Source organism: Gadus morhua, chromosome 5 (genome assembly GCF_902167405.1).
Source record: "Gadus morhua chromosome 5, gadMor3.0, whole genome shotgun sequence".
Taxonomy (NCBI): domain Eukaryota; kingdom Metazoa; phylum Chordata; class Actinopteri; order Gadiformes; family Gadidae; genus Gadus; species Gadus morhua.
In genome coordinates, this window is record NC_044052.1 from 3977139 (window position 1) to 3996299 (window position 19161).

General features: G+C 41.7%; 2 protein-coding genes across 4 annotated transcripts in view; one reads left to right on the plus strand and one right to left on the minus strand.

The window, feature by feature from the left end:
- The window catches only part of LOC115543881 (otoferlin), a 37711-nt gene extending 32493 nt beyond the window's left edge, over positions 1–5218 (plus strand). For 2 of the 3 annotated variants that reach the window (XM_030356542.1, XM_030356539.1), the window contains 2 exons: positions 79–179; positions 2847–4397. In XM_030356542.1, the coding sequence (XP_030212402.1) occupies positions 79–179; positions 2847–3027 (282 nt within the window). In that variant the 3' untranslated portion in view covers positions 3028–4397. Of the gene's footprint in view, positions 1–78; positions 180–2846; positions 4398–4421 lie in introns of those variants that run through there. The other variant, XM_030356540.1, reaches the window with a different exon arrangement.
- LOC115543882 (mitochondrial amidoxime-reducing component 1) lies at positions 5215–13029 on the minus strand. The gene is made up of 7 exons (XM_030356543.1): positions 12686–13029; positions 11814–11984; positions 9303–9465; positions 8940–9083; positions 6301–6362; positions 6114–6185; positions 5215–5834 (listed from the first exon to the last, which is right to left on the minus strand). Exons 1-7 carry the CDS (start codon positions 12931–12933, stop codon positions 5708–5710), a joined length of 987 nt encoding a protein of 328 aa, XP_030212403.1. The 5' UTR covers positions 12934–13029; the 3' UTR covers positions 5215–5707.
- Positions 13030–19161: the final 6132 nt, after the last annotated feature.

Here is a 19161-nt window from a genome sequence, read left to right on the forward strand (position 1 = left end):
TGGGTGGGTCTGTCAAGGTCCCATCGGGAGGGGGTGTTCTACCGAGCAATAGTGCCCTGAACAACATCTCTCTTGCAGGGCAAGGTGGAGGCGGAGCTGCACCTCATGACCGGGGAGGAGGCCGAGAAAGGTCCCGTTGGGGAGGGACGCAATGAGCCAGAACCACTGGAGAAACCCAAGTATGGACCCCTCTTTCTCCTCCCCCCCCCTCCCCCTCCTCTTCTTTATCTCTCCTCCTCCCCTCCCTCCTTCTCCCCCTCCTCCGGTGCTCCTGTGTCCTAAGCGGGGGGCCTCCCCTGAGACTCCGACCGTGGTTCACTCTGAATTTCCTCTGCAGTCTGTAGTGAAACTAACACGTTCCCAGCATCCGCCCACGCCTTGTGGGCGTGTGGTCCAACGTCCGCCACCTCCCATCCCGAAGGAGAACTCGAAGCTAAATTGTGACTTAAACTAAATTAAAAGGGAAATCAAACGTGTCAATTAAAGTGATGAACTGGTCCTAAACATAACCAAACATAAACATACCCATAAACGTTGGCAAGTAGCATGTATATAAAATACATGTATAAAAAAACTCATAAACAACCTTAAATTGCCTATAAACAATAAAAAGAATAACTAAATAAATAAAACTTTAATTAGAGACAACACTGATAAGGGACTTTTTCCACCTGAGGAGTGACACACACCTGTGTGTGTGTGTGCTGGACGGCCCCCAGGATCCTCTGGTCACATGGTAAGTCGTGCCTCTGTATCCCTCCTCAGACTCTCAACTTTGTTAAAGACAATGTGAAAGGGCATTCAGAGAGCACACGTTGCTTCAGTAATGTGGCGTATGTAAGGATGTCCTCAAAGGCTTAAAATTCTACAAAAGATGTGAAATCACCTTACCGGGGCAAATATATATATCGGACTTTGATGAAAAGATTAGACTATTCTTTCATTTAAAAAACAAATCAAGATTGTTGTTCTTCAAATGTATTCATCAAAGTCCTTATTTTTTTCCTTGTTAAGCAGTTTTCACATGAAGTCTTTAGGACAGCCCCATATGCACTGTATGTCCACGCCAAGAGGCAAAGTGTATTAGGGTTGTGATTGGCTCATTAGCGATTATTGATGATAAGAAAATCAGTCAAGATATAATTTTTTTGCATGCTTTGTTAATGCATGAATCTGGGAACAAGCCAGCAACAAAAACGAAAAAAAGAATTTCATGTTGTCTTTAAATTGTATTCTCGCCCCTTCTGCCTTATCTTCCACTTATCCCAGTCAAATCCACATTTGCATACATGTGTTGCATGTTTGAGAATACAAATAACCGACCACCCCTGCTTTGGTGGTCTTAAACGTTTGTTCCCTGTCCTACCCCCCCAGCTGCCCTGGTGCCTCACACCACACAAGGCAATTAAGCACTTTGTGTGAAACCAGTACAAGACGCTGGCCATCAAGATGGGGCTGGCTCTGCTCCTGCTGGTCCCTTTGGATCTTTTCCTTTACAGCATGCCCGGCTACATGGTGAAGAAGAGGCTCGGAACTTGATTAGCCTCACCAGGCGATCTCTCACAGTTGGCCCGATTTCCCCCCTACCCATTCACCTCCTAGTCTTTAAGACAGTAAACAATGGTTGGTTATGGTATACTTCATACTTAGTCCAAAGGCATCGTTTTTGGGGTAATCTGGAGTCAGTTTGGGATGTCTGCCCTATAACAGCGCTACATACACAATAGTTGAAATAAACACCATCTTGCCTTTTTTTTTAATTTAGTCAGAACTGGTGTAGAATCAACGCTGCAGGTCAAAATATTGAAACCATGTTTGTGTTTGGGCTACTATCACCAACATATTTTAGCCGTATAAAGTTGAAGACGACAAGATTTTTTATGATCAGGAACTGGGGGGGGCAATTACTGAAGAAGGAACAACAAAAAGAAAGAAACCCTAAAAAAGAAAGATTTAAATAACACACCATTTCACAAGTGAGGCATTTTGTATGTTATACAATTCAGCCGCAGAGGAACCAAGACAATACCGAGGAAAGAGAAGATAGGATAGGACCCATGGGGGTCTGCTATATGTACCTTAATGCGAGAGCAGAAATGAAGAATAAGGAACGGAAGAAAGGTGTTTGCATGACCGTGATCTTGTCTCATCTGGTCCACTTTTAGACTCAAACATAATGCTTTTGAGCCTGGTGAGTTGGAAAAGTGCATCTCCAGTGGACAGGTGAGGTGATGGAAACAAAACCAGGACCACAAGGAGAGCGATCTGCAGGCATGTATTTGGTCCTGACTTCCTGCCATTGACCAGGTAATAAGGGCAGAAAAAAAGAACACTGAAGGGCATCACAATGGCGGAATTAACACCAGAAGAAAAGAAAGTATCGCCAAACTAACAGGGAGATTCCCCTGGAGTTTGGTGAAGCAGAAGGGCATCTACGAGTACACTTGATCCACCACTCAGGTGGTCCAACCAAGAGGAGACCCATGGAAATTTGGCACACACAACAGCCAATGATAGATGAGTTTTTTGCCCCTTGACCAAAGCGGTTGACTTGATATACTGTGGTGTGCATTCTTTTGGCTTCCCAACAAGTTTTAACTGTTCGTTAACCCATTTTCTGTGATTAATTAACATATTTTGTCAGCATGTGGAAAAAATAATGAATGTTATGACTTGGCATCTGTTGGAATAAACTGAAGGAAAAAATAGATAATTTACAGGGACAGAAAACAAATGGAACAAAGTTATGGAGAGGGAAAAACAACACGACAGACATGGAAATGTTCTGTGGTAGGCAAAAGAGGTGTGCTCTTTGTAACGGTGATGATATCTTGTTTGTCCCCCAGCCGGCCAGACATCGCTCTCCTCTGGTTCCTCACCCCCTTCAAAGCCATTAAAAACCTGCTGTGCAACCAGTACAGGTGGCTGACCATCAAGATCGTCACGGCGCTGCTCCTGTTGGCCCTATTTGGCGTCTTCCTCTACAACATGCCCGGCTACATGGTTAAGAAGATGCTAGGGGCGTAGCCACGTCAAGCTGTGATATAGCCTCTATCGCATATCCGGGGAAAAGCTAGAGGTTTCGAGTTTCTTTTTCTTCAAGGGAATGTATTTTAGGTGTATTATGTATTTATCAGGGTGCAGCATATTGTAGCAGGCCGGGTCAGACGAGAGGTACTGGGTCGAACTCCGATGTAGGCAGGGACGGTCTGACCTGAAGGCATTGTTGAAAAGATGTCCAATTCCTACTTGCTTCCTAATGACACACGTCTTAATTCGCTGTAAATTGCTTTTGTTTAAAGCAACTGAATAAATAATTAAGTAGTATAGGACTGGGAAAGAATCCTCTGTGGGAGTTATATTGCATTGGCCTTTTGAACAGCAACACAATTGTTTGATTTTGTGAAAATCAAACAATTGTGTTGCTGTTCAAAAGAGGATCCCTTATGGAGGGTATTGAAAACAATGTTTTCTATATTGGCATTATGGAGGGTTTCGGGTGCATACTTATGGCTTTGTCTGGAATTGCTTATTTTTCTATACACATTTTTGGATCGTCAATCGATTCCACGTTGCAAGTCGGTAGAGGGTTTACCTTAAAGCTTTCAATGAAATGCAGACTGGTCAGTAAAGTTATTTTGTGTTTGCCCTCTCTTTTCTCGTTTTTAGTGTTGCGTTATTTTGACAAACACAGAATGTTTGCCTTGGTCTAGCTGTTTCGAGTTGGACGTATGTTGATTTTGAATTATTGGAGTGCGGTTTTCATCTATACATACACAACACCTGGAATTTGTGAATAAAGCTCTCTTGAGTTCCTTCAGTGTCTAATTATTGCGTCCTTCCCATGTCCGTGTTTCCTGAGTCTTTCCTGTACACTCTCAAATGCACCGCTTCCCCGCTCTTCTTACACCATCCATAATGACTTCAACGTGTCTCGCATACAAACCAATCATGATGCAAAGCCTATTGGGTAGTCTCCCTGATATAACAATAACAGTCACACACATGAGCTGTGCGGTACGGCTAATCTACCGACTACGCACCTCCCTCGTATGACCAGTATACGGTGGAGGAGCGGTTTCGTGTTCAAATTTATGTTTAAATTTAAATTATTTTTCTGTGCGCCCACCCATCTACCAACCAGGTATTCTAGTGGTAAGGGTGTTAGAATCCCAACCGCAAGTTGTGGGGCAAACCCAAATCCCTTCAAGTTGGGCAAGTTGTCCCAATCCCCATTCTTAATTTACATGTATGCCTGGAATTCACTGAAATTGAACTATTCACTGCTACAAAGTAATGAATAGTGCAGCCAAAAAGGCCCTTCCTTTTGTCATTGTCTATCATGGATAGTCTGTGTCTTGCTGAAGCTGAATTCTCTCAGTCAATTCTTTAATGCGTGCTCCCTTCCCTCCTTCCTCCAGCCGCCCTGATATTGCGCTGCTGTGGTTCCTGATCCCTTTCAAAGCGATGAAGAACTTGGTGTGTAACCAATACCGCTGGCTGGTCATCAAGCTGGTATTTCTCCTGCTGCTGGTGGCTATTTTGGGCCTGTTCATCTACAACATGCCGGGTTACATGGTCAAGAAGATGCTGGGGGCTTGAGCTGTCCACTGGGAGACGATGCCCATATGCTAATGATGTCCATGGGCTTTTATGCACCTAGCTAGTGGCTATCTTGGTTCTAAATGCTAGTTGGGTTAGGGAAACTGCATGCAGAATTCCACATTCAGTTCGCCCACCCAGAAAGCCTTTAGAAACAAAATTGCCGCTTTGTGAATTAGGCCTATTGCGCTCTTCTCTGTTATATGCTGTATTGTCAATTTACAGGTTTTCCATCATGAAAATGTACTTATAATTAGGTCTTTGAGTCTGAAATGTCTAGGTGGAAAATGAGTCCATATTAATAACCATAATTCCACAAATTCCACCACATCAAATTAATTAAATATTCTCTATACCTGTTCTATACCTGATCATCTAATAGATACATAGGCGAAGATCTAAAGTAGGCTACATTGTTGCAATGTTGTGTGGTATATCTTATATTTGACACATTGTTGTTTCATCGTCAGTTTCTCCATACTTTTGTCTTGAATTGTTTTCAAAATAAATATTTCTTTTGGAGATTTAAAAAGGTATGTTTTCCCCATATCAATGAGTGAATTGGATTTATGGCTTTGACTTGGATTTATGAATAAATAAATGAAAATGAAGTTAATTTATTTGTAATTTATTAATTTCAACTTTATTTACATCAAATATGAATTGTGGGCTATTGGATTCATGCAAAAATGCATGCTTGTACTACACACACTAGTATACATATAGATGTAAAACTGCCTAATAATCTTAGTTTATAAAAAATCCCAATTAGTTTATGAATAACATAAACTAATTGGGATTTGCTGCAATACAGCAAATACTAGCACACTAGTGTACAGAAAAGTGAGCCCCGTAGTCCTCTGTAGTGTTTTACATGTACTTCACACACACATTGATTATGAAGTACGTGTGTGGGTGGAGGACTTGAATTATTTAATTATATATTATTGTGAGGACTGCAAAATTTTCCTAGAGATCTAATCTCACTTTTTGCCATCAATGTTTCATCATCGGAAATGTACATCAAGGAACTGGCCTTTGTTATGCTGCTAAAGAGTTCTAAATTACAGTGATCGCCAACAGCAAACAACAATTTTTCCACTTCCTAGCGACCAATCCGATATACTACATCCCCAACCTGTATGATTCCCGTCTTTTTGACGGTGAAAAACTGTCCAAACAACGGTGATTTTTTGTAGATTTCTGCCTCAGACGGTTGGCACTGTCGATATCTGATTAAAAAAAAGATAGTACATACTTTACAACCAGGAAGGTTTAGAAATGACACGTAATTTGTGCCATGGAGTACATACAACACATTGCACACTAGGCTATAAATAATGGCTAACTTGACTAAGACCAACTAGAACTCAATTTTTGTTCCAAAAAATCTCTTTTGCTGAGAGAAGTTAATAAAAACAAGCAAACACTGATGATGCTCAATCTTTAAAAAAAGTAATATATAACCAATAACGAAAAAACATAAATGTAGAGTTACTCTTCAACCTTACCCCTTTAGTGTGTCCAGGGGCTCTTTCCTGCTTATAATACCAGTTTCTGGGTCAACGGTGGTGAAAATGCACCTGCAGTACAATAACAGAAGATTCCATTAATGTTTAGATTTGTTGCATAATGTGAGACCAACAGGTTGAAAATGTTAAGCGTAAAAGGTTTTTTCAGAAGCTAGGTCTGGGTCACCTTCCACATGACATTACACGATGGAGTCTGACATCGCCAATCAGCAGCTCCGTCCAAGAATCCTAGAAAAGTAGAAGAACAACTAATGATTCATTTATTTGTACTTTCTTTTTTGAGTACAGCCAAGGAGAGAAAAAGTTAGCGAGAAAGATATAAAGTGAGGAAATTAAAGAGGAACAGTGCCTGTTGGGGGATAATCCACATTAGATCTAAGAAATATTTTACAATTCTTAATTTTTTGACATGTACAGTAACCATTTATCCCAGCCTTTAGGAAAAGAGTATTCCTTAGTTTTTAATCTATATGCGAGTCTCTCCATCGTTTGAATATCACCGATGATATCCAACCATCCCCCTCATCATGTGTGACTCCCCAGTTAACATGGTGGAGTCTTTCAGATTCCTGGGAACAGTCATGGCACAAGACCTAAGGTGGGCGGAGAACATCACCTCCAAAATCAAGAAGGCCCAGCAGAGGATGTTCTTCCTTCGACAGCTAAAGAGATTCAACATGCCGAAGAAAGTGATGGTGGAATTCTACACAGCCATCATTGAATCCATCCTCACCTCTTCAATAACCATCTGGTTCGCTGCCTCTACTGCAAAGGATAAAAGCCGACTGCAGCGGATCATTCGGTCAGCCGAGAAGGTAATCGGCTGCGACCTGCCGTCTCTTCTAGACCTGTTTCACTTAAGGACCAGCAAGAGAGCAGGGAAGATCATCGCTGATCCTTCTCATCCCGGTCACCACCTATTTCTGTGTCTCCCATCCGGCAGAAGGTTCAGGGCTATTAAGACCAAAACCTCTCGCCACTTGAACAGTTTTTTCCCCACGGCAGTTGGGCTCACAAACAAGGCCCCTGCATCACAATGACTCTGGGTTTACGTACTCAAACTAACTTGCCCTTCTATGCCCAATTATTTATTATTATCTTAAAAATCATTTGTCCTTTGTTCTTGTTTATGTTTTTTTGTTATGTTATGTCTCATGTCTTATGCACCAACCACACCAAGTAAATTTCCTGTATGTGTGAATATACTTGGCCATTAAAAGAATTCTGATTCTGATTCTGATTCTGATGATGTTGAGCAGTCTGTAGTCAGGTTCAACAGACTGGAGCCAGTTCTTAGTGATGGCTTCTTTTTGCGGCATCAAGACAAATCGGTTTTCAAATATTGGTTTTCTTTTTGCACAGATCCTTCCATATGTCCCAGGTATAAGTCAAGACAAGACAAGATCGGGTGATTTTGTATCCTAGTCCCTCGCACAGCACAACGTGGATATAATCCCAGAAAGGTTATATTTTACTGCAGCTCCAAAACACGTGTGTACGATTCCATACAGTTGCAGTCTCCAGCAGGGTTGTTGAGTGCTCAATTGTTGACTAGTATTCTTGTTGACAAATAAAAAATTAATTCTCTCCATCCATGTGACTATGATAATGTGGAAATAAACCATACAACTACACATGTTGTCAGGGATCTTTTCACTCATTTCTTTTTCCCATTTAGCTTTGACGTATAACGTTGAATCATATTTAGCTTCCATCAAAGCAGAATACAGAACTGACACAGCTCTGGGAATGACATCATTGTAAGATTGTACTTTTACCATAGGATGTATTTCATCAGCATTTTTCTCTTTTCACACTTTTCAATAACCTTGCATATTGCTGTTAGACCCATCTGAGTCCACAGTTTGAATCTGCTATCAGAAGTTCCCGGTTTGAATTCTTTATCAAAAGCTTTCCATTTTAATAGACCAAGTTACCTTCCCCCTTCAGTTGTTTGATTACCATGTACTTAAGGTAAAGGTTTCAGTTGTTTGAATACCATGTTTTTAAGGTAGATGTTGTTATTGGGTTTAATTCTTCCTCTTCTTTAGTATGGGCAGGAATTTCTCTGCAAAATATTCTGTTTTAATGCATTTATCCCGTCAATGAAACTCATTGGATATGTTGACCACTTTCCAATATCTTTCCGTATGTGGCCATCAATATGGTCATTGTTGTTTCGTTAAAGCTTTGACAAGTTTTTGGTTATTCCTTATGCCTAAATATTGAATTGATTTAGCGTTCCAATTAAATTGTAATTATTTAAGTTCTAAATATGGAGAGCAGTTAAACGTGAGAATGAGTTTTAGATACGTTTAATTTGTAACCTGAGTATATGTCAAGATGTTCTAAAATGTGCATCAGTTTCGTAAAGGAGTTACTGGAACTTTTAAATTTCTTTACCTTGTCCGTCCGGGACTTTTTTCTTCTTTCATTTCTATGATCCTCCGCTCATTGTCAAAGTCCATGCATCTTTCTTTGTAATATTTTCATTTTTTTGCAGCGTTTATCGTGTTGGTGTTAGGGAGCACACTATTCAAGCATCCATACTGCTCAACCGTCACCCGGAAGTCACAACTATTGTTTTGTATTGTACATTTCCCTCCCAAAAAATGAGTAAAGAAAGATTAATACAAAATGTATTAGTTATAAACTAGGTTAAGACTTCCCAGTTTAAGTAACATTTATGGATTTCAGAAAAAGCTGTGTTCAAAATATTTGCATTGTATTGTTTATCTCACACTCATAAAAATTATGAAATGAAAATATGCAACTCAAGGTAAAAAAATCTAAGTTAAATAGTACCTCCTCAAAGGCATTGCAGTCACTGACGACGATGTTAGGACGGAATCTCTCCACCGTAACGTCCTTCTGCAGCTTGCCGTTGAGGTCTCCAACTGACGCCTCCGACAGCAGCATCACAGGCCCAACGTCTGGATATGCCACCTTCTGTAAGGTTGAAGAACAGCAACTATAAATACCTCCGAAAGACATGACAGCTTTTATTAAGCAGGGGTCTAATGAATTCAGTTTGATTAGTGAATTACAAAAATATGTACAAATACACATGACATGACTGCCGTCAACTTCGGCAGAGCAAGCAAATATTAGTTAGTAATTCAGAAAAGAAAAACAACCAAGCCCGGACTGCGGCAGGCTGATGTTCACCTCGTCCTGGGAGAACAGCTTCTCCTGGTCCGCAGACTTGCGGGGCTCCATGTGGGGCTCAAAGTGCACCAGACGGTAGCCTATCTCCCCCTCCAGAAAGCGGGTGAGCCAGCGGGCTGCCTCGTCGCCACAGTCCCTCCCCTGGATGTCCGTACCGAACACCCTGGAGGAGGGGAATGAGAAGGTTATTAAGTTGTGTATTGTTTCGAAAAAAACACAAAATCCCATTGTTCCATTCCACACTGTCACTTAAATAGCATCTGAACAACACGCCACTGACTTTAAACCACGTATTTCCTGGTTTGTGGTGCAAGTGGCTTCTGAAACTGCAAAATAGCAGAGATGTGGACTCGAGTCACATGACTTGGACTCGAGTCAGACTCGAGTCATGATTTTGATGACTTCAGACTCGACTTGACAAAATGACGCATGACTTGCGACTCAACTTAAGACTTGACTGCTATTGACTTGGGACTTGACTCGGACTTTGCCAATTTGACTTGTAATGACTCGACATGTCTTGAGTCCAAAATAAATATTATATATCAGCTGCTTTCACACCACTGCGCGGCAACTCGCCGCCTCCAATGAGGGAAGGGCGGCAGAGGGGAGGCGGTTACGAAAGCAGCTGTTGGACCAGGAAGCAGTGGCCTCCCATGTGAACTCAACAGGACTATGATTGTCCTAATTTCCCGTTCGAAGTAGATCCTATGAAATGAAATGCTGCCAAACACTTTGCTCCCTGGTCAATTAAACAGAAACTGTCGCGACCATTTTTACGTTCATATTTTTTATTTATCTTGAGCTAATCCAACATCTCCTTCTTGTCACATGCACAGTATACACTACAGTGGCAAATGACCGTTCTACCTCTCTTACCCTGCGTTCACACCAAAAGATGCATTTGCTGCCCGAACGCGTTGACGCCTGAGTTTTGCGGCGCGTCAAATCAAGTTTTGCGGCGCGTCAAAGTTTTGCGGCGCGTCAAAAGTTGAAATATTTCAACTCGAGCAGCATTTGACGCGCCGCAAAATACGTGAACGCGCCCTTCGCCCGTGCCCGGCAGCGGGCCGCAAATCAGATTTTGACGCGCCGCAAATCAAGTTTTGCTGCCCGTTTTCTCGGCAGCAAATGCTGCGGCAGCAAAGCAGCAACGCGTCTCTACATTCACTTTGAATGGGATCACGACGCGCGTCAACTTTTTGCATCTTTTGGTGTGAACGCAGGGTTACTCAACCATTCATGTTCCTTGTTCAGTTCACCAATTCTCAAATCATTATTTGACTATGTTGAAACCAAATCAAATGTAACTTTGTTCATTCTTTGTTCATATTCATTTATTTTTCATTATTTTTTTTTACCAACCCTGTTGACTGTTGTTTGAACAGGTCTTCTAGTTTTGCTGAAGCCTTTAAAATGTATTAAGAGTTTTTCAATGCAGATTAAACATTGAGATTTAATATTTAAATAAAACAATGTGTTGAAAGGAAAATTGTGGCATACTGTAACTGGCATATACTCAAGCAGTCCTTTCAGACATCCATACATAGCTCATATGCCGCACTAGTCAGGCACACATTTGAAGACAGAAACATTGAACATATTATAACTGTATTGATAAGAAATTACACTGTACATTATGAGTGATATGTTGAAATTATGATCAATAGCCTAATAATGACATCAAGTAAAAAGTACATGGTGTTACTTGTTAAGGACTTGGACTTTGACTCGACTTGGCTTTGGTGTGACTTGGACTTGGACTCGACTTGCCTTTGCCTGCCTTGACTTGGGACTCGACTCGGACTTGACTGCTAAGACTTGGGACTTACTTGGGACTTGCCAAACAGTGACTTTGTCCCATCTCTGCAAAATAGCACCTGGGAACGGTGCTATATCAGAACACGCCTCCTCCTCTTGCAGAACCGACCCTTGGGGCGCAAGATCATTCCCTAATTTACCGACGCGTGGCGCAGGAGGGAAAAGAACGCTCTGCGCCAGTTGCAAACTATCAACGACAAATGCGCCAGTGATTAAGTCAATTGCGCCGGATGCAAGATAACATATTGGTACATTATATATATCTTTCCCTGCTTTTTTTTTATTGAGATTTTTTACAAAAATTACAACTGTACCCAAACCAGTCTCCTCATCGTCATCGTCATCGTCATCATCATCAGGGGCGCCGCTAGGGATTTTGGGCCCCATGAAAAGAATGAAACTTAGTGTCATTATTTTTTCTGTATTATAATTTCATCATCATTAGGGGCCTCTCTGGGCCCCCCTCCATCATGGGCCCCTAGAATCCGTCTCCTTTACCCCCCCTTTTCGGCGCCCCTGATCATCATCATCATCATCATCATCATCAAATCCCGATGGGGGTTTGTTCAGAACAGAATGATGTTCCACCAAAGGAGAAGATGACAAATAGACACACAGCCTGTGGCAGTAGCGCTACTCAGACCAAGTTAAGGTCAATGCTACGCTGCTGTACCAAAACAAATTATCCACCTGCAGTCCATGATGGGGTTGTGGGGCTGCTGAAGGGGCATCTGCAGCTCTTCCATGCCAGGACCGTTCAGACATAGCCTCCCGCCATCACTGGTCAGGGCCACCAGCACCAGCCGCGGCTGCTGCCTCCCGGTCACCATGTGACCGTCCTCCTTGACCACCAGCCAGTGCCTGTAAATACACGTCAGAGCCATACAGTCTATAGAACCACACAGTCAATAGTAGCCAATAAGTCTATAGTACCACCATACAGCCTATAGATCCGTACAGTACACGGTACCACAATACAGTATATTATCACCTATAATAAAACCATACAGTATATAGTAAAACAATACTATATTTAGTACCACCATACATTATACAAGTTTGTGGTGTGTGTGTGTGTGTGTGTGTGTTTCTGTGTCAACTGTCTGGATAATAGATTACTTATTGTTGACCAAGTAAGAGTGCCCCCTCCAGCTCGGTTCGTCAACACAGAATGGACAACGTTTTGATTTTGCAGTAACACAACGGCCCACTACGAAATAAACAAAAACTGTCCCGTCCATTTAGATATACGGATCTATATAACGTGTTTTGGATACTTTTTACTCCACATTTCCAGCCCACGATGGTCAACAGCGCAACATTTGTTTGCAAAGTTCGGTCCATGCGTAACCTAACCAGAGAAAATGCAAATGATGAATCGGATTCATCATTTGCATTTTCATTGACAGTGGATTAGGAATAATATTCCTAATCCACTGTCACTCATTAGTCCAAAACCGCTGTCACTCATTAGTCCAAAACCGCTGTCACTCATTAGTCCAAAACCGCTGTCACTCATTTGTCCCCGATCACTTTTCCTTTAGTTTAGAACCAATACATACCGATCCCGAAGTTCTCCATGTTTTAATCCGATGTGGTGGCATTCTGCCAAAGCCACTGAGATGCCTTTCCCGGACTTCAGAGGGTGAACTAAAAGTTGCGATACAACTCCAACTCGGACCTTTTCTCTACTCCTTAAACTTCTCCACGCCAGACCCAAGCAGACCACCGCAGCACCCGCTCCTCCAATCACAAGATACAGCTTTTTATTCTGCGCAATTGCGGCAATCGAAAGCTTTTCGAAGTCCATGCTTGAGTTGGGACGACAGATGAGGCAGGCTGTTGGACTTTGCAGCGCAATGCTTGTTTTGTAGTTCAAGGAGGACGTACTACCGTCTGTGACGCTGTACGCAGTGGTTACGTCAAGCGCAGATTTATGCTCCCATCAAATCGTGCTACCTAGTGGCTAGTGGTTCTATTTCATGTAGGTTACGCCATAGACATCCTATACATAGACGCAGCATTGGCTGCTGGGACGCGAGAAATGCGGCCGCCATGGTGAAGTGGGGATGGGGAGCCAGGGAGTAGCATAAAGTCCGAGGGGAGATTGGTACAGAGGATGTATTTCTGCTTGGGGAACATAGTTTGGCATCGACAACCACCATTCGGACTTCTTATAATTGGTTGTGTCTGTGTTTCATAAGATAAGGCTGCACCACATTGCCAAACTCGCCTCTCTTGTACTTCAGAAAGGAAGCACGAGAAAGAAGTTATGCAAAACAGTCCTCTTTCAGGGTTTTAATCCCACAAAGATATTGATATTTTTAACATTCACATTGCCTTGCATATACTACATTGGTCAGTCTGCATTTAACCAGGCTTCTTTTTATTTTAATTTGCATTTCAATCGTTCTGGTCTGATCATTTCCCATCCCAAAGAAGGGCACCACTAAGGTCCTGAATGACCTCAGACCTGTGGCTCTCACCTCTGGTCATGAAGGCCATGGAAGGGATCATCAAGGATCACATCACCAAGGCAACTGGCTCGATGACGGACCCGCGGCAGTTTGCCTACCAGGCTGGTAGGGGAGTTGATGACGCGAAAATATTCATCATAAATACCATCCACAAGCATCTTGAAATCCCCAAGACCACAGCCAGACTTCTGTTTGCAGACTTCTCATCGGCATTCAACAGCATGCAGCCACACATTCTGGCTGAGAAGCTCATCACACGCTTCCATCTCAACCACCAACTCACTCTGTGGATTATTGACTTCCTCACCAAAAGGTCACAGAGGGTGTTGGTGAACCACACCCTGTCCGATACCCTCTTCACCTCCACAGGCTCTCCACAAGGATGTGTCCTCCACCCACTCCTCTTCATTCTCTACACAGATGACTGCAGATCCACCCAGCCTGATTGTCACCTTGTGAAATTCGCTGATGACACAGTCCTCCTGTCTCTGCTTCCCAGCCACACACAACATCACAGCTCAGCTCTGCAGGACTTTACAGAATGGTGTGAAGGCTCTGGTCTTGAGCTCAACATCACTAAGACCAAGGATATGATTGTGACCTTCTCCCCCAAACAGAAACAGGTGGCTGAGGCAGTCACCAGTATCATCCAGGGGGAGCCAGTGGAGAGAGTAGAGGAATACAAATACCTAGGAACATTATTTAACAACCTGCTAAAGTTAACTCCTCTAACACATAGGAAATCCTTAAAAAGTGCCATCAGAGACAATACCTACTCAGGAAGCTGGAGTCATTTGGGATCAATAAGGAGATTCTCACCACATTCTTATGCCTTCATTGAAAATGTAATAACCTTTTCTTTCACTAGCTGGTTCCACTCCATCCCCCTGCAAAACAAGAACCGCCTGTTGAATGTGGTTAAGGTCTGCTCAAAGATCATTGGGCAGCCTGTCCGAGCTCTCTCCCCCCTATATGACCAACAGACTGTAAAATCTGCCCGTAGGAATCTTCAGGCCCCCTCCCATATCCTGTTTACTGAGTTTGAGTTGCTCCCCTCCGGACGTAGACTCCGCTGTCCATTCTGTTGGACACAAAGGAGGAAGGCAACCTTAATGCAGGGCTGTCCAGCTCCTTACTGCTGACCACTAACTTAACATGTAGCATAACATGCTGCAATGCACTTTATAATGGGTGTGAGTGTGATGCGTGTGTGGTTGCTTATGTTTGTTGACTGTGTCTTGTGTTTTTTAAGCTACTGTTATGTGCCCCCTTTAAATTGCCCCTCGAGAACGAATAAAGTGATTTGAATTGATTTGAATTTTGCTGTATCAATTCCCACCTGCAAACTCCAGTCCATTCCATCCATCCATCCACAAATAAACATTCCATCAGCAGATTTGTATCATGCCGCATTCTCATTTTAGGCAAAGTATAAGACAATACTTTAACAGTATAATTGTAACCATGATATAAATGGAGTCATTCAAGTAAAAATATTCAAATGCTAACATTGTTGGGTAAGACAGAATTTGGTTTTATCTGAATCCAGTGAAACAGATTGGTGGATTTAGCTGATATAAAAACTGTCAGGTGTTTATATATGTTGTTTAAGTATTTGGCAGACGCTTTATTCCAAAGCGACATACATAAAAAATACATATAAAACAATCACTGTAAACATTATGATAATTTAAGGAAAGAATGTTGTTGATATAAGTAAACACAAAATATCAATACAAAGTGTCAAGACAGAATAACCTGTTGTGGTGTTCCCAACACAGAATGTTATACAGTAGTTGTATCAGTTTGCAGGTTCCCAAATGTGATTGGTTGGCATTAGGTGCGTGTGGGCATCTATTGGTTGTTCATATAGGTATAGGCAGAATCGCCACCAGGGGGCTCTCTTGGTACTCTGCTCGACCTATAACACGCGCTGGTTGTATGAAGGTACTATAGGCACTATAGCGAACGACGCTATAGTGCCCTTTCCAACAGTATGGCGTCACATTAGTGCCATAATTCACTAATGTGATAAAAGATGCATTCGGGCGTATTACATTATTCCACACGCGTAGATATTAACTGCGAGAGCGCAAATGATCTCTGCGCGCACACAACAGCCTCTCGCGCGCGCAAATTACCTCAGCGCGCGCAAAACAGCCACTCGCGCGCGCAAATTACCTCAGCGCGCGCAAAACCTCTCGCGAAAGATGTTTTTACGCTCTCGCTCGAATTTAATTTTGGCACTATGGGGGAGGGAACCAAGGCAGGGCGATACGTGAAACGGCCAAACGTGATTGGCCGTTTCTGAAGCGCGATATTTGAATTGTACAGTAAATGGCTGAACGTATTGTAACTCCAGATTCTATGAGTATAGGCGCAGCCTTTGAAGTGTCGGCCTCATCGTCCTTTAAATAGCTGAAGAAAAGCTGTTTATTGGGAGCAGAACGTCCGCCGGCGCCCGACTATATCTGCGAAATGCGGACGTCGTTGAGGCACGCCGCACGCGGACGTTATTGAGGCCCACGCTGTTGGTGGTCGGGGATTACAAATTTTCAGTGCTACGGCTCACGCCTAGGGATAACCCAATATCGACAGCCTTAAAAGGCTGCTCATAGAATCTAGAGTTACAATAAGTAACTATCGTTTCAGCCATTAACTGTACAATTCAGAATTGAATGAGAGGAGAGCTGAGGAGGGCTGTCAATCAAATATCGCGCTTCAGAAACAGCCAATCATAGGAAAGCCCGCCCTGCCTTGGTTCCCTCCCCCATAGTGCTAAAATTAAATTCGAGCGAGAGCGTAAAAACATCTTTCGCGAGAGGTTTTGCGCGCGCTGAGGTAATTTGCGCGCGCGAGAGGCTGTTTTGCGCGCGCTGAGGTAATTTGCGCGCGCGAGAGGCTGTTTACACACCCTACACACTCAGGAGGAGGAATGACCTCAGACATGATAACTTAATGAATTATTTCAAATAACCCTGCCTCGTTAAATGTGTCCGTGCACATCTCTCAGAGTGACGTTATAGCCTAGGCCTACTAGCCACCCGAGTGATAAAAAAAGACACCTATTACAAGTCTAAACTGTGGGAAATAGAACGATATGGTGGGCGAGAGCGTGCACTGCGCAGCCCTTCTATAGTCGAAAAAAATCTCCCGATTGAAATGCATTGGTTTAATATCGAATTAATTAAATATTAAAATATATATTATCTAGGCCTATATATATTTTTTTAATATAAAATGATTTAGTTATAATATTATAAATAGACATTTAGGCCTAGCTTTTATTCAATTATCGTTATAACAAGATGATGCTAGAGCGTGCACTGCGCAGCCCGCCCCCCCTTCTGAAGTCGAAAAAAATCTCCCGATTGAAGTATTGGTTTAATATTGATTTAATTTAATATTAAAATATATATTATGATTATATAAATATACAATTATTTAGTTAGCCTCTAATAGACCATGTTGCTTTTATTCAATCATCGATATAACAAGAGCCTAATTGACCGTTGAAAATCCACTTCCACCAATTTGTAAGTGTGGTTCAGGTAGGTATACCAGAAAATATTAAACTTCATAATATAAAACGATATAAAAACGATGTAAAAAATAAGGTTAAGGGCCAAATTCGGTTAAAATTCAGCTTCTGCTGGCCCACAACTAGATCGTCTCTTTTCCTCTTTACACGCATTAATTTAATTGTATTTTTACGTTTATTTTAACGCCGTTATCATTACATTCTTTCTCGTTGTATCGATGTTTAATTAATATTTATTTATATATATATATATATATATATATATATATATATATATATATATATATATATATATATATATATATATATGTATATTTAGAAAAACGCTCCCATCCAAAATCGATGGGTTTACATTTCGTTCTGTGTAGCATGGAAAAATCGGAAAAACACTCCCATTCAGAATGCATTGGTTTACATTTCGTTCTATGGAGCATTTATTTTCAGATTTTGAGGAGGTGCTTCAGCATTGTCATCAGTCTACCTTGCTTTACTGTGCAAGGTTGAGCATGTCAGGATTTATGGTTATGATAGTGTTTTGAGGCCACTGATTGAAGATATAAAATATCTCGAAACAGTTGGTGTGTTTGTAGACAAATTAGGGTTTAATGTTAAAGGCACCATCTTTTTTGTTTTAAATTTAATTTAAATATTGACATAGAGGGTGCACTGTACTATCTGCGCACACCCCTTCTAAAGCCTCTCTCTCTCTCTCTCTCTCTCTCTCTCTCTCTCTCTCTCTCTCTCTCTCTCTCTCTCTCTCTCTCTCTCTCTCTCTCTCTCTCTCTCTCTCTCTCTCTCTCTCTCTCTCTCATTTCGTTTTGTGGAGTATGTTAACTGTCTGAGAAACGCGCGTTCTGTGGAGCACGTTCGTTTCAGTTTTTGAGGAGGTCTGCTTAAAAAACAGAAATATTGACATAAATATAACTAGAGGGTGCACTGTACTATCTGCGCACACCCCTTCTGAAGCCTCTCTCTCTCTTTCTCTCTCTCATTCTCTCTCTCGTTTCTTTTTGTGGAGCAGGGTAATTGTCTGAGAAAGTTTCAGTTTTTGAGGTCTGCTTAAAAAATCTGGAATATTGACATAACTAGAGGGTGCACTGTACTGTCTGCGCACACTCTCACTCGTCTGAAAAACGCTCTCATTTAAAATGCATTTGTTTACATTTCGCTCTGTGTAGCACGAAAAACGTCGGACAATCGTGCTCTGGGACACGATTCAATAGATTAACGTTTGTGTGTATGAGCACAAAATCGTGTGATACCGGGTTGCAACAACGGACAATCGCGTTGTACGATGACGTAATGTTTCGAACGCGGATTACGTAGGCGGCAAAATTTTCGACCCCGGTACAAATTTGGTGTGACCACGCCAGCACTATCGATTCTGAAGGTGTCAAGGCAGATTTCTTTGACCCTGGCAACACATGATGGCTGAAATATGATTGGATAAAAGCTCTAACATTAACATACACTAGTGTAAGCAGCGCAACCAAGAGAAAAGCTATGAAATGAAGAGAATAGACTATTGGAAATAATTTAATACATATTCATATGCATAAAAATATATTAAAACATAAGTCAGTGATTCTGATAGTGTTTAAACCAGCAGAGAAGGCTTTGCTGGCCCTGACCACTGTTGGAAGTACACCAAGAGCCGAGACGATGATATCAGTTGAGATTTTCTTTGCTGGAACACGGTTGCGTAAGTATGATTTATTATTGATTTTGATTTATTTATGTGATTATTTATTGATATATTGTGACATTCACAATAAACATTGGCCTGTTTTTTAATCATCATTTATGTTTGATTGTAATGACGTTGTTTGATATTAGGAATAGCAGTAAATCATTTTTCAGTTATAATTTTTTGCAACAGGGGTAAATAAGCCCAGACAGGGGGGCTCAATTTCGATAATGATCTATATATTATCCCGCTTATCACATGGCTACTTGCCAAAACGAAAAAATTAGTTCACACAGTGTGTCTTTTTACAATTTATTTGTTACCAGCAGGGGC